General features: G+C 48.8%; 1 protein-coding gene across 6 annotated transcripts in view; it reads left to right on the top strand.

The window, feature by feature from the left end:
* The first annotated feature begins 9,065 nt into the window (after positions 1 to 9,065).
* ZER1 (zyg-11 related cell cycle regulator) overlaps positions 9,066 to 20,456 on the top strand; it is a 29,464-nt gene continuing 18,073 nt past the window's right edge. The window contains exon 1 of one of the 6 annotated variants that reach the window (XM_082695842.1): positions 9,066 to 9,515. Coding sequence is in view for 3 of the 6 variants with exons in the window: in XM_082695840.1 (XP_082551966.1) it covers positions 10,019 to 10,139 (121 nt within the window). In the remaining 3 variants the exon portion in view is untranslated. Of the gene's footprint in view, positions 9,738 to 9,926; positions 10,140 to 12,059; positions 12,241 to 20,456 lie in introns of those variants that run through there. The other 5 variants (XM_082695844.1, XM_082695843.1, XM_082695840.1 and 2 more) reach the window with 5 other exon arrangements.

The raw sequence follows: 20,456 nt of genomic DNA, 5'->3' as shown, positions 1-20,456 counted from the left end.
CGTTCCGTCTCGTCTCGCCCCGCCCCCCTCGGCCCGGCCCCGCCCCGCTCACGTGCCGCCTCTGCCCCCGCCCCTACCCGTCTCGCGGGCCCCGCAGCCCAAGTTAAGGACGCGCGGGTGACCACCCGAACTGTGTTCCCGAGGCCTATTCTTTGCGCTTTCCTGGGCCTCCGTTTCCATCTCTGCAGTGCACTTGTCACCCTGTCCTCTTCCTTACCCGGCCCTCGGCGGCCATACACTGGCGTCCTTGTTTCGGGAATGGGGACCTTCCCTGCTGAACGACACAGGCCTCCAGGCTGGTCTTTTCACGGCTGAGTCCTGCACGCCTGTGACAGCAGTGCCCGCGCCGAGCGGAGGGCTCCATGGCTGTGGTTCGGTGACTGCGGGAGGGATGAGCACGCCGCTAGTTCAGTGTTTCCTTGGCTTTCGGAGTTGAACGTGAAACTCACCATACCAGAACACGAGAAAAAGCCAAGATTTCAGGATCCTTCCCGAGGACAGATAGTTGGCAGCCTTACCAAGATTTTCTCTACACCTAGGGGCTCATATGTGCTTATGTCCTTTTTTTTTTTTTTTTTTTTTTAAATTTATCCACTGATGGGTGAAAACTTTGTCACAGGGCTGGGAAACCTCAAACCCGCCCTCCAGCTCTGAGGACTTTTACCGCTCCCGTGAAGCCCGCACACAGGTATCTGTCCCTTTATTTGTCAACCCCACAGTTCTGCACCCACTTGTGTGGTAGATACAGAGCTAAATGTTTCTGTGGAATACGAGGATTAAGTTCTTGTAGGAAATACAAGAAATAAATAAATGTCATAATTGCACAACAGTAAAAGAATTGTTCCCAGATTTAAAAAAAAAAGGGGGGGGGGGCGCCTGGGTGCCTCAGTGGGTTAAGCCACTGCCTTCGGCTCAGGTTATGATCTCAGGGTCCTGGGATCGAGTCCCGCATCGGGCTCTCTGCTCAGCAGGGAGCCTGCTTCCCTCTCTCTCTCTCTCTGCCTGCCTCTCCATCTATTTGTGATCTCTCTCTGTCAAATGAATAAATAAAATCTTTAAAAAAAAGAAAGAAAAAGAAAAAGAGTATCAGTCAGCCCTTTAAAATGTTAGTTAGGAAGACAGGGAAAAACACAAACGGTATGTTAAGAGAATTACCGACAGTTGGCTATCATTTAAAAAAAATAAATAAATAAAGTCCTATTTCTATCTCACATCTGACAGAAAAATAAATTCTAGATGAATTACAGTTCTACAAGGAAAAAATCTATGGGATTAGAAGAAATATATAGAAAAATGTTCATAATCTTAGGGAATGAAGGCACAAGATCCAGAAGCCATGAAAGATAAGACATAAATAACCACATAAAATTTAAAATTTCTGTGTGACAAAGTAAAAGATAAACATCCAAGGGGGAAAATATGCACCCTTTGTGATAAAAATGTGAATCTTCCTAACATATATGGAATTTGCTTTTTAAAGACTTTATTTATTTATTTGACAGAGAGAGAGTACATACAATCAAGGGGAGTGGCAGGCTGAGGGGGAAGGGAGCCTGATGCAGAGGCTTTAACCCACTGAGCCACCCAGGCGCCCCCTAAATAAATAAAATCTTTAAAAAAAATGAGTTGGGGCGCCTGGGTGGCTCAGTGGGTTAAAGCCTCTGTCTTCAGCTCAGGTCATGTTCCCAGGGTCCTGGGGTCAAGCCCCACATTGGGCTCTCAGCTCAAGAGGGAGCCTGCTTCCCCCTCTCTCTGCCTGCTTCTCTGCCTACTTGTGATCTCCGTCTGTCAAATAAATAAATAAAATCTTTAAAAAAAAAATGAGTTAGACCAGGGCACCTGTGTGTGGTTCAGCTGGTTAAGCGTCTGCCTTTGGCTCTGGTCCCAGAGTCCTGGGATCGAGTCCCACATTGGGCTCTCTGCTTAGTGGAAGCCTTCCCCTTCTCTCTCTGCCTGCTGCTGGGCCTACTTGTGATCTCTCTTTCTCTGTGTCAGGTAAGTAAATAAAATCTTAAAAAATATATATAGCTTTTTTTCCCAGAGAAATTTAACAAGTACTAATACAATTTTTTAAATCTCCCTTTAACTTTCTGTATTGAAATACTATAGGTTTGCAGGAAGCTCCAAAGATAGTACAGAAAGATCCTTTGTACTCCTCACCCAGTTCCCCCACTGGTTTCATTTTTATACAGTTTTACCAGCTGCAAGATATATTTGATGTTCCATAAGCTGCCCATGTTTAAAGTGTACACTTACATAAGTTTAGACATATATATATATATATATATATATATATATATAGTGACTGTGAAACTGTTACCACAATTAAAATAATAAGAATATCCTTTGCCCTCAAAAGATTCTTCCCACCCTTCCTATCTCCTGCCTTTTTTCCTCTTTTTGTACACCCTCACCTGCCCCATCCAGGCAACCATTCATCTGCTTTCCGTCACTATAGATTAGTTTGCATTTTCTAGAATTGTATATAAAAGGGAATACGCTGTGTGCTCCTTTTTATCTGGCTTCTGTCAGTCAGCATAATTATTTTGAGATTTTGCACGCTGTAGCATGTATCAGCCCTTCACTACTTTTAATAATTTTATTTAATTATTTGCTTATTTTCAAAGGATTTTATTTTTATTTTATTTTAAAGGCCTTATTTATTTATTTGACAGAGATAGACACAGCGAGAGAGGGAGCACAAGCAAGGGGAGAAGCAGGTTTTCCGCCGAGCAGGGAACCTGAAGCTGGGCTTGATCCCAGGACTCTGGGATCATGACCTGAGCAAAAGGCAGACGCCTGACAACTGAGCCACCCAAGCACCCCAAGATTTTATTTTTAAATAATCTCTACTCCCAGCGTAGGGCTTGAACTCACAACTCTGAGATCGGGAGCTGCGTGTTCTGTGGCCGGAGCCAGCTGGTGCCCTGCTTCATTCCTTTTTACTGCTGTGTAAATTCCATTATGTGAATACACCATTGTCCATCGGTTCATCTGTGGATGAGCATTTGTGTGTTTCCATTTGTTACTATTACAACTAAAGCTGCTATGAATATTCATGCACAAGTCTTTATAGGGACATATGCTTTCTTTTTTCTTGGACTGGAAAGGCTGGATGAATTTTTAAATTTTAAGAAACTGCCAAACCATTTTCCAATATGGATCTACCATTTTTTACCCATACCAGCAGCGTATGAGAGTCTCTGTTACACCACATCCTCCCCAACACTTAGTATAGTTGGTCTTTTTATTTTACTTTTATTTCTTTTTTAAGATTTTATTTATTTATTTATTATTTGACAGAGAGAGAGAAAGAGAGAGAGATCACAAGTAGGCAGAGAGACAGGCCGAGAGCGAGAGGGGGAAGCAGACTCCCTGCTGAGCAGAGAGCCCGATGCCGGGCTCCATCCCAGGACCCTGAGATCATGACCTGAACCAAAGGCAGAGGCTTAACCCACTGGGCCACCCAGGCGTCCCTGTTTTCCTTTTCAAAGTTGTTCCAGCCTTTGCTTTTCATACGAACTTTAAAATCAGCTTGTGAATTTCTGGGAGAAAAAAAAGTTGCTGGGATTCTTATTGGGACTGCACTGAATCTATAGATTAATTTTCAAATAACTGATACCTGAACATTACCGAATCACCTGCTCCATGAGCATAAAATCCCTCTCCGTTTATTTAGGTCTCTGATTTCTCTCAGCAGTGCTTTGTAGTTTCCAGTGGAGAGGTCGTATGCATAATTAGTCATATTTATCCCCAACTATCTCGTATTTTTTGATGATATCACAAATGGTATTTTTAAATTCTATTTCCAACTGTTTATTACTGGAATACAGAGATACCATTGTTCTAAATTTTATTTTATTATCGTTCATAATAACAAGACTAATTAATTTTTTTTTAAAGTTTTGTTTAGGTCACCTCTGCACCCAACATGGGGCTTGAACTCACAAACCCCAGAGTCACATGTACTACTGACTGAGTGAGCCAGGTGCCTATAATAAAATTAATTCATAATAAATTATTATTTATTACTTACTTTTAATTGCTTTTATTGATCTTGTTTCCTGAAATCTTGCTATACTCACTCACTAGTTTGAGAAGCTTTTTTGTAGATTCCCTAGAACTTTCTATATAGGCTACTGTTTTCATTTCCACGGACTTCTATAACAAATTACTACAGACTGTGCAGCAGGATATTCTACTGAGAATTCAGTTTATTTTGTTAAGTTTTTATTCTGCTAAAAATTCCTAACAGGGAATGCCTGGGTGGCTCAGGGGGTTAAAGCCTCTAACTTCAGCTCAGATCATAATCCCAGGTTCCTGGGATGGAGCCCCGAATCAGGCTCTCTGCTAAGTGGGGAGCCTGCTTCCCTTCCTCGCTCTCTGCCTGCCTCTCTGCCTACTTGTGATCTCTGTCTGTCAAATAAAAAAATAAAATATTTTTAAAAAATTTACTAACAGAATGTTTGTATCTCCATTCACAAGGGATTGGGGCACCTGGGTGGCTCAGTGGGTTAAAGCCTCTGCCTTCGGCTCAGGTCATGATCCCAGGGTCCTGGGATCGAGCCCCGCATCGGGCTATCTGCTCCGCGGAGAGCCTGCTTCCTCCTCTCTCTCTTTCTGCCTGCCTCTCTGCCTACTTGTGATCTCTGTCTGTCAAATAAATAAATAAATAAATAAAATCTTAAAAAAAAACAAGGGATAGAGGCACCTGATTGGCTCAACCGGTTAAGAATCTGACTGTTTATTTTGGCCTCAGGTCATGATCTCAGGGTCGTGAGGTAGAGCCGCAGAGGAGCCCTGCATTGAGGTCTGCGCAGGGCATGGAACCTGCTTAAGATTCTCTTTCTCTCTCTCTCTGCTTCTCCTCCTCCCCCCACCGCTTATGCCCACAAACTCTCTCTCTAAAATAAAAATAAATAAATAAAATTAAAAATAAATCCATTTTGGGGCACCTGGGTGGCTCAGTGGGTAAAGCCTCTGCATTAGGCTCGGGTCATGATCCCAGGGTTCTGGGATCAATCGAGCCCCGCCTCGGGCTCTCTGCTCAGTGAGGAGCCTGCTTCCCCTTTATCCCTCTGCCTGCCTCTTTGCCTACTTGTGATCTCTGTCTGTCAATAAATAAATAAAATCTTTTTAAAAAAATAAGTCCAGGGGCGCCTGGGTGGCTCAGTGGGTTAAAGCCTCTGCCTTCGGCTCAGGTCATGGTCCCAAGGTCCTGGGATGGAGCCCCACATCGGGCTCTCTGCTCAGCAGGGAGCCTGCTTCCTCTCTCTCTGCCTGCCTCTCTGCCTGCTTGTGATCTCTGTCTGTCAAATAAATAAATAAAATCTTTAAAAAAAAAATAAGTCCATTTTAACAACTTGATTGGGATATAATTCATATGCTGCACATTCAGAGTGTATGTTTAAAGTGAACAATTCAAGGGCACCTGACTGTATCGGAGACACTACTCGGGGAGGAGAAAGACTGGTCTGCAAGTTCATCAGGACTGAGAGACAGAAACCAGAGCTGAGAGAAATGCAGGGGCCAAGGACTGTCACTACTGCCCGGCAAAATTTTTGGATTTTTTTTTCTTTTGCACGGATACTTCTGCTGTATACTCACGGTATAATATAGTTATCTATGGTGATAGCTCTCTTCCTGGAGCAGGTTCTCTATCAATTTTTTTAAGGCAGTTCTGGCAGGGGATTGTGGGGGGCAAGTCAGGCAGGGGGAGTAAAGAGCTTTTCCTGCATCTGCTAGGCTTTTTTCTTTCTTTTTTAAAAGATTTTATTGATTTATTTGAGAGAGAGACACAACAAGAAAGGGAACACAAGCAGGGGAGTGGGAGAGGGAGAAACCGCTTCTCGACGGGCAGGGAGCCCGATGGGGGACTCTATCCCAGGACTCTGGGACGATGACCCGAGCTGAAGGCAGCCGCTCAATGACTGAGCCACCCAGGTGCCCCGTCTGCTAGGCTTTGATTGCATAAATAACCCTCATGCCAATGTGGACCATCTCAGGACCGCCTATCCTTAACCTCTACAAGTGATTTTCAGAATATTCAGAGTCATACATATAGAACTATCATCCACCAACCATGCAATCATCATCCCTCTCTGACTTTATTTTTTTTTAAGATTTTATTTATTTATTTGACAGAGAGAGAGACAGCGAGAGAGGGAACACAAGCAGGGGGAGTGGGAGAGGGAGAAGCAGGCCTCCTGTGGAGCAGACTGAGTCACTCAGACACCCCCTATCCAACTTTAACCCATTTTTGCCAACCCCAAAAGAAGCTCTGTACCCACTGGCAATCATTCCCATTTTCCCCACTCCTCGGACCTAGGCAACCACTAATCTACTTTTTGTCTCTATAGATCTGTCTATTCTGAACATATGAATAGACTCATACAATGTATGGCCTTTGGGGACTGGTTTCTTTTATTTAGCACATTTCCAAGTTCCATCCATGGTGCAGCCTGTCAGTACTTCTTCCCTTTTTATTGCCAAATAATATTCCATTGTATGAACATATCATGCCATCTCATTCCCATCTGCCAGTTGATAAACATCTGGGTTGTTTCCTCTTCTGGAGGAAATAATTCATAATAGTTATGAATAATGCTGCTGGGAACATTGCCTAGGGATATATACCTAGGAGTTTAATTGCTGGGTCATATGGTAACTGTAACTTTTTGAGGAACTACCAAACTATTTTCTAAGGCAGCTGCACCTTTTGAAATTTCCACCAGCAATATATGAGGGTTCCCATCTCCCTACATCTTCAGAAATACGTCATTGTCTGTCTCTTTTTTTTTTTTTTAAAGATTTTATTTATTTATTTGACAGGCAGAGATTACAAGTAGGCTGAGAGGAAGGTAGAGAGAGAGAAGGAGGAAGCAGGCTCCCTGCCGAGCAGAGAGCCCGATGCGGGGCTCGATCCCAGGACCCTGGGATCATGACCTGAGCCGAAGGCAGAGGCTTTAACCCACTGAGCCACCCAGGCACCCCATTGTCTGTCTCTTTGATCAGATCCATCCTAAGAATAGGAAGTTGTATCTCATTGTTGTTGTTATTGTTGTTTTAACTTACTTTAGAGAGAGAGGTCAGGGGAGGAGCAGAAGGGAGGGGGAAGAACCCTAAGCCAACTCTTAGGTTAACACAGAGCCCAACACACACAGCTTGACTGCAGGATCCTGAGATCATGTCTGAGCCGAAACTACGAGTACGATGCTTAACCAACTGAGCCACCCAGGCACCCCTCTCATCGTAGTTTTGATTTGCTTTTCCATGATGGCTAATAATGTTGAGCATCTTTTCATGCTTGTTGGTCCTTTATACAACTTTTAAAATTTAAATTTAATTAGCCAACATAGAGTACATCATCAGTTCAGAATGACTGAACGTCATAGAGTTTAGTAATTCATCATTTGCATAAAACACCCAGTGTTCATCACGTCATGTGTCCTCTCTAATGCCTGTCGCCCAGTTACTCCATCCCCCACCCACCTCCCCTCCAACAACCCTCAGTTTGTTTCCTATAGTAAAGAAGCTCTCATGATTTGTCTCCCTCTCTGGTTTCTTCCCACTCAGCTTTCCCTCCCTTCCTCTATGATTCTCTGCACTATTTCTTATATTCCACATATGAGTGAAACCATATGTTACTTGTCTTTCTCTGACTGACTTTTATTTGTGTAACTTTTTTGGAGAAATGTCTATTTAGCTCTTTGCCTATTGTAAATTGGGTTATTTGCCCTTTTGTTATTTTGTTGCAAATTCTTTACATATTTTGGATTACTAGTTGTTTATCATATATATGACTTGCAAGTATTTTCTCCCATTCTGAGTTATCTTGTCACCTTTTTTTTTTTTAAGATTTTATTTATTTATTTGACAGAGAGAGATCACAAGTAGGCAGAGAGGCAGGCGGAGAGAGAGGAAGGAAAGCAGGCTCCCCGCTGAGCAGAGAGCCTGATGTGGGGCTTGATCCCAGAACCCTGGGAGTGGAAGGCAGAGGCTTTAACCCACTGAGCCACCCAGGCGCCCCATAAGTTAAAAAAAATTTTTTTTTGAAAGATTTTATTTATTTGACAGAGACACAGTGAGAGAGGGAGGGAACACAAGTAGGGGGAGTGGGAGAGGGATAAGGAGTCTTCCAGTCAGCAGGGAGCCTGACGCAGGGCTCAATACCTGGACCCTGGGATCATGACCTGAGCGGAAAGCGGATGCTTAATGGCTGAGCCACCCAGGTGCCCCAAAAGTTTTTAATTTTTATGAAATCCTATTTGTTTACATTTTGTCACTGATACTTCTGCTGTCATGTAAGAAACCATTGCCTAACCCAGGCACCAAGACTTACTCCTATATTTTGTCCTCAAAGTTTTAGTTTTAGCTCTTAGCTACACATGCATATTATATACATATACATGTATAATAAAGGACTAAAGGTTATAAAGGACTATAAATATATTATAATACATATGTATCTATATATGTATCTATATGCGTGTTGCATCCAGATAGCAAGAAGTGTGTTGGGTATGGATATAGCAAGAAGAGCGTTCAGTTGGGAACGCTACAGGAGAGAAGGGGATCATTCCAAGAACCAAAAATGCTTTAAGCTGCGTTGATTGGAGAATGGAAGGGAGGCCAAGAGAGAGGACGACAAGAGGCTGGAGAGGTGATCCCAGTCGTCTATGTTAAGGGCTGTAAGCAGGGGAGTGCGCTGATCTCCAAGTTCGGGAAAAACCCCTCCCGGACGGTGAAGAGCTGGAGGGGAGGGCGCGTGAGGAGCCCGCCGCGGGGATGCGGGGAGGAGATGCTGCCGGAGGCAGCCGCGCACTGTGCGGGGGAGGCGGGGAGGAGGAGAGACACTGGTCTGCGCGATCTTCGGGACTGGGCGACAGAAACCACAGCCGAGGGCAAGGCAGCGGCCCAGGCCGACTCCCACTCCCCCACGTGGCGGCCCGTTCAGTGGCGGGCGAAGCCGGCGCGCGTCTGGCCGCGTGGGAGAGCGCTACCTGCCGAGCACCGGCGGGGGACGTTCCATGGGCTTGGGGCGGGGGCGGGGGGCGCGGCGTGCAGGGAGACGTCGGTGTGACGCGGGAGGTGGAGTCCGTCCCGCCCGTCACCACTGCCCGGGCTCTGCCGGCCCGCGGGCCAGAGCGGGCCCCAAAGCCGGGGTCACACGGTGGGTCTCCCCGCAGCCAGGGAGCACCCGGAGCAGCGTGCTCGAGGCTCGGTGGGGCCCACCCGCACTCCGCCGCCCGCAGACCAGGTCCCGCCGGGAGAGGAGCCGCCGCGCGCCCCGGAACCTTCGGCCGCCGCCGCCCTCGTTCGCCGCGGGACCCGTCGGGGGAACCCGTTCGCTGTTGCTAAGGGGCGGCCCCGGAAGTGACGCGCCCGGGGTTTGTTGACAGCGGAGGCGGCGGCGGCTGCAGGCTCCGAGCCTCAGGAGCCGGATCGGGGGAGGGGCCGGGCCCCGGAGCCAGCACCCGGCGGCCCTCAGCCCCGCCCGCAGCCCTAAGGGCAAGGTAACGGCCGCGGGGTCTCCCCCGCCGCGACCCCTCCTGCGCGGGGCTCCAGTCGCCGGGATCCCAAGCTCCGCCCCACCGACCCCCGTCTCCGGGAGACCCCGGCCCTAGCTTGGCGAGATTCCCTGTCTCCCGGGCGCTCTGGCCCCGGATTCCTCCGGGTCACATCCCCGGCTTTCCTCGCAGAGGAAGCAAGCATCCTGTCGGCTCCCGGTGCCCAGGGTATTTATCCGCGTCCTCCCCCCTTCCCCTTCTGCCTTAGGCGCCTGGGCATCGCCGCTGCAACCTCTTGCACAGGTCCATTTCGGCCAGTGGTGGAGGGCTCCCTTCTCTGCCCCTGCTGTCAGGTTTGAGAAACGTGCCCTTAAAACTGAGCTCCCTTCCTCCAGAAAGAAAATGACGCCCTGTCGGATGCCCCTACAAAATGGGGGATCGATATAGGGCAAAAAGGGCCGGCTTCTGTCCCTCCTACCTGTTGGACGAGCTTAAGTTCCTCCAAAGCAATGCTTGAGAGCTCGGGAACGGCGTGGATTCTGGAACGGCTCCCAAAAGGGATGACAAGGTGCAGGAAATCCAACAGGATGGGTTGGGGTTGCAAACCTGAGGGCCAAGGGAGCCTGATAGGTGAGTTAAAAGTGAAACTGACTGCTGGCTACCATAGTTCTGTGTGTGGAAATGGACTTGGCAGCTCTTTGGACCAGGGATCCAAGATTTCCAGTCTTTGCCTGTGCCTGTCAGCGCGCTTCGTTTTTAAGGGAGGGAGGAAGGCCTAGTGCCTCCACAGGGAAAAACACCCCCTTTCATCTTTCCCACAGAATGTTTTTCTTCAGGGTTCAGAATGGTTAGAATGAGCTTTGAAGGCAGCTTTAAAAAGAGTAACAAGAGACTATGCTTAGAGCAGGAGGTGGTTGCAGTGGTGAGGGGGTCTTTGTTTCTGTTCATTGCTTCATTCAGAAAATAAGAAACATATGTAGGGTGTCATGGAGAAAAAAAAAGCAGGAAGGGCCATGGCAAGAGCCAGAGAGTGGAGTCACCTTTGGGGAGACGTTGATCAGAGAAGGTCTCTAATAAGGTGGTATCTGAGCAAAGTCCTGGAGGGAGGGAGGGAGCGAGCCATGCATCTGTCTAGGGGCAGAGCATTCAACAGCAAGTGCAAAGGTCATGAGGTAATATACTTGATGGTTTTAAGAAACAACAAGGAGACAATGGGACTGGAGGAGGGGAAGAGTGGGAACCAGATAATGGTGGGCAGAATGTCAGGGGCTGTCCCTGTGATGCAGGGTCCCAGAGTATCTAAAGGAGCATCCTTTCAGATCTGTACAAACGTGGTAGTCAGAGAAAATATAGAGTTGTTTCAGATGACAAATAGCCAGTATGCTCTGGCTTGGTGTTATAAGTGATCTTCTTCCATCTTTGTGGTGACCGCTGGTGGAATTAACACAAAAAGGACAGCCATAGAGCACTATAGGTAAATCAGGTCTTGCAGCTGCTCCCTGGTTGCGAGAACTTGGGCAAGGGACCACCTCAGTGTCCTCATCTGTAAAATAGAGCTGTTGGGCTTAATGAGGGACATCACACACTGAAGTGCTTAGTGCACTGTTTAGCATGGATTAAGTGCTCAGTATCTAACAGTTGTGATGATGGCAGTGGCCATGAGGAGGAACTGTTTACATGTGTCTACCTCAAAGCCTTTCTTTTTAGCACCAGCTGGTGGTGCCACCAGCTCTGGCTTCCTCCCCGAGCTAGTAGAATTTTGGAGAACAGTGGGGGTGAGGGGAGACACAGTGGACACTTACTGTCACCCCTCAGTGACAACAATGCTTGCATATTCTATAGGGAGGATGGTAGCTTGGTCTTGGTGCCACTGGAAGATGATGGCTTTTTAAAAAGAGCAAAGCAAATCCCCATTCTACCACGTAAAATTGACAACATTTTGGTGTTGACATAAATGTGACATGAGGACAGGTTGGGAAGGGCAGTCTTTGTTGGCCTCAGACATGTGGTTGGGGTGCATGTGGCAGATCTCCTGATGGGGGATATTAATCCAAGAAGGACCCAGCAGAAGCTGAGACTTTGCAGCCTGCCTTACAGGGAGCGGAACAACGGTTGCTCTCCCTCCTCACCCCCCAAGCCTGGACTATATCATCAGACCTGGGTCATAAGCTGAACAGGGTGACTGGGCCAGATAATTTAAAAAAATGAAAAGTCAGAGCGCTTGGATGCCGAGAGCCAGCCTACTCGAGCGGCTATCATGGCTAGATCCTAGGATCAGCCACCTGGGGATTTGGGTTCAAGCCCCAGCTCTGTGTCTGGCTCACTGTGAACTTGGGCAAGTTCCATCGCCTGCGTGGTCCTCAGTTTTCCTATCTGTGTTCTGACGCTGAAGGCTGTTGGAAGGATGAAACGAGACCCCGGTCATGAAAGCACTGGGTGCACTTTGAAGCTCTCTACAAAGGCAAAGAATGGTTCTTGTTATTGCCGTTGTCAGCGTGTCTCAGCTGTTTTTGACTCCTGAAATGCCACTTCAGGGCCCCCTGCTGGGTCATCGGTTTGGGGACTGTCATTCTTTATCTGGCTCAAGCACTAAAACTGTTGGTTGGCAGGCGGAAACCTGCCAGAATGAACAGAAGGCTCTCCCCAGGCATGATTCCTGGGAGATCACTCCATAACGATTGCTCACCATCTCCTTGCCATTATTTCACGGCATCTCCCCAGCAACCCCAAGGTAGGTGCTGTTCGCCACACGTTGACTGATAAGGATCCTGATGAGTACGGAGGCTGGTAAATATCGCTCGGCGATCTCGTGCAGCTGAGGCTCCTTCTTCTGCCACCAGCCAGCCATAGGCTCACTGTGTCGTGGAGCCTCCATGGATCACACAAGGTCCCCGCCAAGAAGCTTTGAGTCGTGTGGCCAAAATGACACATGCTTGTAGCACAATTACCAGCGGTAAAAGATCATCTGTGCTCGGCGCCTGAGGACACGTAGAGTTTTAAGGAGTCAGCGGAGCCTCCTGGACAGAAACAAGATCTGCGGTGGAGGGAAAGCGTTCCTGCCCCATAGCGTCGTGGGGAAGAGCCAGGCACTTGCTGGGGGACCTCGGGCAGGTCCTCACACATCTTTGAACCACAGTTTGTTCATTTGGAAAACAAAATAATGTGTCCCTCCTGGGTTATGTGTGCCTCTGGTGAGAACATGTGTGGAAAGCTCGGCACTTTGGGTCTGGAACTAAGGCGTACCTGTTTGTGTGTCTCTACGTGCAGATAGACCCTTGAACCCGTACGTAGTCCATGGCGATTACTTTGCCGCTCCTCTGCTGCCTATCTGCATGTTGTAGATTCTAATAACTCCTGCTCCATGTGGTTGCTGAGGGAATTAAATGGCCTAGTAGATATCAAGTACTTAGAGTTCCTGGTATATGGTGTGGGTCTGGGTGTGATTGTTAAGTTTGGTTGCAAGCTGGGAACCCCGGTATTCTGCAACGCTCCTCTGCCTCCAGGTGGCACCAGGGAGCAGGGAGGTGCGTCTCCGCCTCCTTATATTTCTGCATTTTCTTAATGTCCCCCCCCACTCTGCGGCGTGGGCCGGGTAGGCCAGCCACCAGGCAGGCGACGCTTAAGGATGCTTTCTGCCCCTGGCCTGCACCCTGGCCCCTGGGAGACCCTGGTACTTGGCCTGACTCCCCTCCTCGCAGCTTCCCACCACCCAATATCTGGCCTGGGATCTGCTCCTTCCTGGAAAGCTTCCAGCTTCTGTAAATAGGCTATTTGTTTGGGTTCCCCCCCTCCACCGGCTCTTGGGTTAATATCTCACGGGGTGGGCGCTGCTCTGAGACTGAAGCTTCTGCCCCCCCCCCCCGCCTCTTTGTTGGCAGGGTGTCAGGTCGCCTGTGGGGGTCCCATGCTCCCTCTGGACCATAGTCGCCTGTCCCCCCACCCCCCAGCCCTTGGGCTGCATGCTCAGAAGACCCAATGGTGCGGTGAGGTGCACGGGTTTGGTTTAGGATCGTGTCCCCTGTCATCCGTTTTGTGATTTCAGGCAACCCTCAGTGTCATCATCAGCAAATGGGGTAACAGCCAGTAAGTAGTCAGTACCTCAGCTGCTATAGTGAGGTCAGGGCAAAGGCAAACCTTTATTCTGATGCGTGCCAGGCACAGGCTGGCACAGAGGATCCCGGAGCCTGCAAGCAGGCTGGGTTCCCTTCCTCCCCGAGCTTACAGGGCTGTGGGAAGGGTGATCGGCAATTGTTAGACAAGTGTCAATTAGCTTCAAGTACCAGGTCCTGGGGAATGTGGTTTGTTGGTTAAATAAGGAACTGGATGCACTAAAGCATGAGGGGCTCAGTGCTCCCCAGGTCCGGAGTGGAGGCTGCGGTCACTGCTTCTGTTTTCTGCCTTCTCCCCTCTTCTCCCCGCCTCCCTCCCCCTGCCCCGCCCCCACGTCAGAGCTCAAGATGGAGCCAGTGTAAAGAACCTACTAGAGAAGGAAGGGAGGAAGACACAGAGTTCTTCTTACCGTGCGGTGTGCTCTCAGAATCAGAGTTCCCTCTCTCCCCAGTTGCCAGAATCCCAGATGGCCGGTGCTTGCTGCAGAAGTGAGGAGCCCTCGGGGGTGGGCGTGAGGAGGTAGAGATGGCAACTTCATGGGGGTGCCAGAGGCAGGGTGCCCCAGGCCTCTCCACCTCTGTGCCAAGATGAGGATGGCCCCTTCCTCCCCCAGCTCACCCCAGGCCCAAGAAGCAGGGTCCCACTGTCCAAGGGTGGTTAGCAGATGGTACTATCAGCCTGGTTTGTCTTTGGTCGACCTTAGTGGCTGAAAGGGTGGTGTTTCTTCCCCCTGGGGAGCAGGGTCAAGGCTTGCTGGGTAGCTGGGTAGCTGGAACCAGTCCTGCAGAAAAGGCAGAACCCATCGTGTTGCTCTCTTGTTCAGAGTGGTAAGGGTTTGTCTGTGGCCACCGGGGCCTTCTACTGTCCTGGCACCATGGACAGGGAGGGTACGAGGGCGCGCCTTGTCCCCTGGGTGCCTGCCACTTCTGCCTCAACCTGCAGGCCCCTCTCATCCCTTCCACAGGTCATGTGTGGAAACCCTACAGTGTAGCAGGCCCGCACAGGGGTTCATCACTTCCTTTATCCAGCAAATTGTTGTGGAATTGGGCCTGTGGCACCAGCATCCCATACCCTCTGGACTTTCAGTCTGTGCACATCTGCTCCTTCCTCCTGGGATGCCTTTCCCTTCTCTCCCCACCACTAGAGTTAACTATGACTCATCTTTCAAGTTGCAGCTGAAATGTCACTTCCAAGGAAGCTTGCCCATGACTCCCCAGTCCAGGGCAGGTCCCCTGGCAGAGGTACCCAGAGCCCCAGGTACCTTCTCCTTCAGAACCCTGGTCCCGTGACATGGCATGGGGTTTATGTTCTGCTTAGGTGGATGTCTGTCTCCCTCGGAGTCAGTTTGCATAAGGACAAGGACCTTGTCAGTTTCGCTCACCGCTGAACCTGCAGTGCTTGACAGAAGCTGCGGAGTGGGTGAAGAAGTGACCGGGCCTCAGTGCAGGGCGATGCCCCACAAGACAGCCCAGTTCCTGCCTTCATGGAACCAGCCATCTGGCCAGGAAGCCTGATCACTAAACCAGCATTAGTTCAAAGTGTTAGTTGTCACAGTGGGGCCATGGGCACACATGGGGCCGGTGTGGGGGGGCACCCTGGTTGGTCAGGGAAGGCTTCCAGAGGAAGTGATGTCGATCCTAAGGCCGGAGATGTACGGGGAGCAGCTCGTGAAGGGGTGTTCAGAGGTGGTGTGGGCTGGCGCGTGCGTGGGCGGGTATACCTCCTGGAGGAGGGACATAGATGTGTTTTGGGGGCAGTGGGAGTAGTGTTTAGAATAGAAAGTGGGATAATTCGTTGAATTGGGATGCTCCCGGTTGAGAGAAAACAGATTGAGCAAAGGTCTGAAGGTGACCCTGTGCTTAGGGCCTGTTGCCAGTACCACGAAGGAGGTCAGGCCGGCTGCTGTAGGGGCCACTGGGCACCAAGTGGGCCAGAAGGCTGGCTGCGGTTCAGGAAGCCTTGAGTAACCACTTGAAGAGAGGGGACTCGGTTGCCAGCGGGGTACGCCTCTCTGCCAGTGGTGCTCCCTGGGCTCCTGTTGCCTGGGGAAGATCTGGAAGTGAATGAAGGTAAAGGAAGGCCGTGCCCAGTGCCCAGGCAGCCTGTTTATTGTGTCTTCCATCAAGGGTGGCCCACAGCCAGTGGGACAGCGGGCACCACAGACCTGGGGAGCATAGGCCTGCAACTGGCCAGGAGCAGATGGTGCTCTGTTGGGGACCAGGGCAGGTGAGGCAGAGAAGGTGATGATGTGGCAATGATAGTAATCGTGATTATAACAGTAGCTGCTGCTTCTGGGGCAGTTACCACTGACCAGGTGCCAGGCTAAGCTCTTCGCATACTCCATGTTACCCTCACACAGTGCTCCCTGTTTTAGAGAAGAAACCAAGGCACAGAGAGGTGAAGACACTTGCCCAAGTTCACTTGCCCTGAAGCAGCAGGGCTGGGCCTGGAAGCTGGGTGGGCCTGACTCCCGACCTCCCAGAGCACTGGCGTCAGTTGAGTGGTGGTGCCGGAACTTAGTCCTTGTGGTTCCGGAAGGCACAGGGCTTTGGGGCCGCCCATCGGATTTCCAGAGCGGCCCTGCAGGCTCAGATATGGACGTGGGGGCTCCAGGAAGCCAGGGGCAGTGCTGGGCCCCAGACTCCTTCAAAGCTCTCCAAGGGGTGATGTGATGGAGCCCGAGAGACCAGGTTCAAATCCCACTTTGGACAGAGGAGCCTCTCTGGGCTTGAGTTTTCTCATCTGCAAGATGGGATCATAACCAGCATTTCTTGCGTGCTCAGTCTCGTCAAACCTGAGACCAAGAATTTCCCGCCATCTCATTTACTCCGGCAGCCCCATGAGGTAGGAATTATTGTCCCCATTTTCCAGATGAGGAAACAGGTCCAGAGAGGTTAAGTAATTTACAGTGAGTTGTAGAACTGGGTTGAAACATATATCTTTTTTTTTTAAAAGATTTTATTTATTTATTTGACAGACAGAGATCGAAAGTAGGCAGAGAAGCAGGCAGAGAGAGAGGAAGGGAAGCAGGCTCCCTGCTGAGCAGAGAGCCCGATGCGGGGCTCTATCCCAGGACCCTGGGATCATGACCTGAGCCGAAGACAGAGGCTTTAACCCACAGCCACCCAGGCGCCCCTGAAACATAGATCTATCTGATGACAGAGCCTACACTTAAAAAGAAAGAAAAAGAAAAGAAGCTATTGAAGTATAACGTAGCTAGGGAAAGGCCTGGAAAGCATGAGGGGACAGTTTGATAAATGTCTACAGGTGAACACACCTGTCCCCGAGGCCCCACTACCGCTTCCTCATCGCTGTGTCACTGCAAAGGGAATTGCTACCCTGATTTCTAATACCATGGGTTCCTTTTGCCTACCCCCCCCCTTTCCAATACAGACCCTGGTAGGAAGATGGTCTGGGATTCATTCCCAACTTTCCTCAGTTCTATAAATGTTTGATTGTTTTCTATCTTGGTCATTCAATTTGAATGTGAAGGTTCTGTTTTCACTCTGTCTCAGCCACTTGTCGCTGAGGACCTACACTGACAGAGCATCACTTAACTGACCCCACTCCCCTCCAAATGTGGGCCCCTTTCGGTGTCTAGGCCATTTTCTTAACTTTTACTGAAATACAATATACATTTTTTAAAAATCACACCATGGTATACAGCTCCCAAATATTCACAAAGTGAACACACCTATATACCCAGCACTCAGATGTGGGACTAGAAGCTTCTTGGCACCTGGCCAAATCCTCAAAGTAACCTCAGTCCTGACTTCTGCCATCACAGATCAGATTGTTCATTTTTTTTTGTTTTTGTTATTTTTTAACTTAATGGAATAAAATGTGATTGGATTCATTTGATCCATGATACTATATATGCTCTTTTCTGTCTGACTCCTTTCACTAAATTCAGGAGGTTCACCCAAGCTGTTACGTTAACAGTAGTTTGTGTGTTCTCATTGCCCTTAATAGTTGATGGGTGAGTGTACTGAGCTTACTCATGCTAGTGTCCGGGACGTTCAGGTTCGTTTCTGATTTTGGCTGTTCTGAATAATGCTGTTGTGAACATTCTGGTCTGCGTCTTTGGGGGAACATCTCTGTGCATCTCTGCTGGGTGTGTGCCTAGGAGTGGGGTTGCTGAACATGGAACACGTGTGCATACTCAGCTTTGGTGATAGTGTCGAACAGTATCCCGTTACACTGTCAATTTGCACCAATGGACACTCCTACCCGCAGCGTGGGTGACACCCCGTTGTTCCATTGTCACCACAGCACAAGCTTGGTGTATTGCCTGGATCGTTTCCAGTTGAGCCGTTCTGGTGGGTGGAAATGGGATCTCATTGTGGTTTCACGGGTACTAATGAAGCTGAGCCCTTTTACATATGTTTCCATATATTCTCTATCCTTTATGAAATGCCTATTCAAGTCTTTTGCCCATTTTTTAGGAGGATGCTATGTCCTTTCAAAAACAGTTTGGCGGTCAGATGAATAGATAAAGAAGATGTGAGATATACACACACACACACACACACACACAGGAATACTATGCAGCCATCAAAAGAAATGAAATCTTGCCATTTGCAACAAAGTGGATGGAACTGGAGGGTATTATGCTGAGCGAAATGAGTCAATCAGAGAAAGGCAATTATCATATGATCTCTCTGATCTGAGCAATTTTTTTAAAAGATTTTATTTGGGGCACCTGAGTGGCTCAGTGGGTTAAGCCTCTGCCTTCGGCTCAGGTCATGGTCTCAGGGTCCTGGGATCGAGCCCCGCATCGGGCTCTCTGCTCGTTAGGGAGCCTGTATCTCCCTCTCTGTCTGCTTGCCTCTCTGCCTACTTGTGATCTCTGTCAAACAAATAAATCTTAAAAAAAAAAAAAAAACAAATAAAAAGATTTTATTTACTTATTTGACAGAGAGAGAGTGATCACAAGTAGGCAGAGCGGCAGGCAGAGAGAGAGGAGGAAGCAGGCTCCCTGCTGAGCAGAGAGCCCAATGCGGGGCTCGATCCCAGGACCCTGAGATAATGACCTGAGCCGAAGGCAGAGGCTTTAACCCACTGAGCCACCCAGGTGCTCCTGATATGAGGAATTTGAGAGGCAAAGTGGGGACTTTAGGGGGTAGGGAAGGAAAAAATGAAACAAGATGGGATCAGGAGGGAGAGAAACCATGAGACTCTTTTTTTTTTTTTTAAGATTTTATTTATTTGACAGAGAAAGATCACAAGTAGGCAGAGAGGTAAGCAGAGAGAGAGAGAGGGAGGGAGGAGGAAGCAGGCTCCCTGCCTAGCAGAGAGCCCGATGCGGGACTCGATCCCAGGACCCTGAGATCATGACCTGAGCTGAAGGCAGAGGCTTAACCCACTGAACCACCCAGGCAGCCCCCATAAGAGACTCTTAATCTCACAAAACAAACTGAGGTTGCTGGGAGGAAGGGGTAGGGAGAGGGTGGCTGGGTTATGGACATTGGTGAAGGTATGTGTTATGGTGAGTGCTCTGAAGTGTGTAAGCTGGACGATTCACAGACCTGTACCTCTGGGGCAAATAATGCATTATATGTTAATAAAAGTAATTAATAAAAAAATTTTTTTTTAAATGAGTTTGTGGGGGTTGTCTGAGTGGTTCAATCAGTAAGCATCTGATTCTTGATTTCAGCTCAGGTCGTGATCTTGGGGTTGGGAGATCAAGCCCAGTGTGGGGCTCTGTGCTCAGTGGGGAGTCTTCTGGAGATTCTCCCCTCCCAGTGCCCCTCACCCTGCTCGCTTGTACATAAATAAATCTTAAAAAATCAATTTGGGAGTGCCTGGCTGGTTCAGTCAGCGGTGCATGCATATAGCTATGGATCTCAGGGTTGTGAGTTCAAGTCCCATGCTGGGTGTAGATGTTGCTAAAATGTGTATGTATGTATGTATGTGTGTGTGTGTGCGAGTGAGAGAGAGGGAGAGAGAGAGCACAAGTGGGGGAGCAGCAGAGGCAGAGGGAGAAGCAGGCTCCCTGCTGAGCCGGGAGCCCAATGCAGGGCTCACTCCCAGGAGCTAGGATCATGACCTGAACTGAAGACAATTGCTTAACTGACTGAACCATCCAGTTCAAAATTGCTAAATCTCAAAAAAGAATGATGTGTAGAAGGAGTTTATATATTCTGAATATGAGTTGTTTGTTGGATATATTATTGGAAATATTTTCTAGTCAATGGCTTATCCTTTCTCTTAATTATATCTTTTGATGAATGATGTACATTTTAAGGCAGTACAATATTTTTCTCTTTATGGTTTCAGGGGCTTTTTGGTGAACTGTTTAAGAAATGATTGCCTACTCTAAAGTCACAAGATAGACTCCTGTGTTTTCTAGAAATCTTGTTGTTTTACCCTTCACCTATAGGTCTATGGTCCATTTCAGATTAATTTTTTTTATTCACTTGACAGAGAGAGAGATCAGAAGTAGGCAGAGAGGGGCGCCTGGGTGGCTCAGTGGGTTAAGCCTCTGCCTTCAGCTCGGGTCGTGATCCCAGGGTCCTGGGATCGAGCCCCGCATCGGGCTCTCTGCTCCGCGGTGGGCCTGCTTCCTCCCTCTCTCTCTCTGCTTGCCTCTTGGCCTACTTGTGATCTCTCTCTCTCTGTGTCAAATAAATAAATAAAACCTTTAAAAAAATTAAAAAAAAAAAAAAAGAAGTAGGCAGAGAGAGAGGGGGAAGCAGGCTCCCTGCTGAGTAAAGAGCCCGATGCAGGGCTTGATCCCAGGACCTTGAGACCATGACCTGAACGGAAGGCAGAGGCTTAACCCGCTGAGCCACCCAGGTGCCCACATCTTAGATTTTTCCCTCAAGAGTGTTATTT

Source organism: Mustela nivalis (assembly GCF_964662115.1).
Source record: "Mustela nivalis genome assembly, chromosome: 13".
NCBI classification, from domain to species: Eukaryota; Metazoa; Chordata; class Mammalia; order Carnivora; family Mustelidae; genus Mustela; species Mustela nivalis.
Note: the sequence above shows the minus strand (reverse complement) of the source record. Positions and strands in the feature narration are given on the sequence as shown.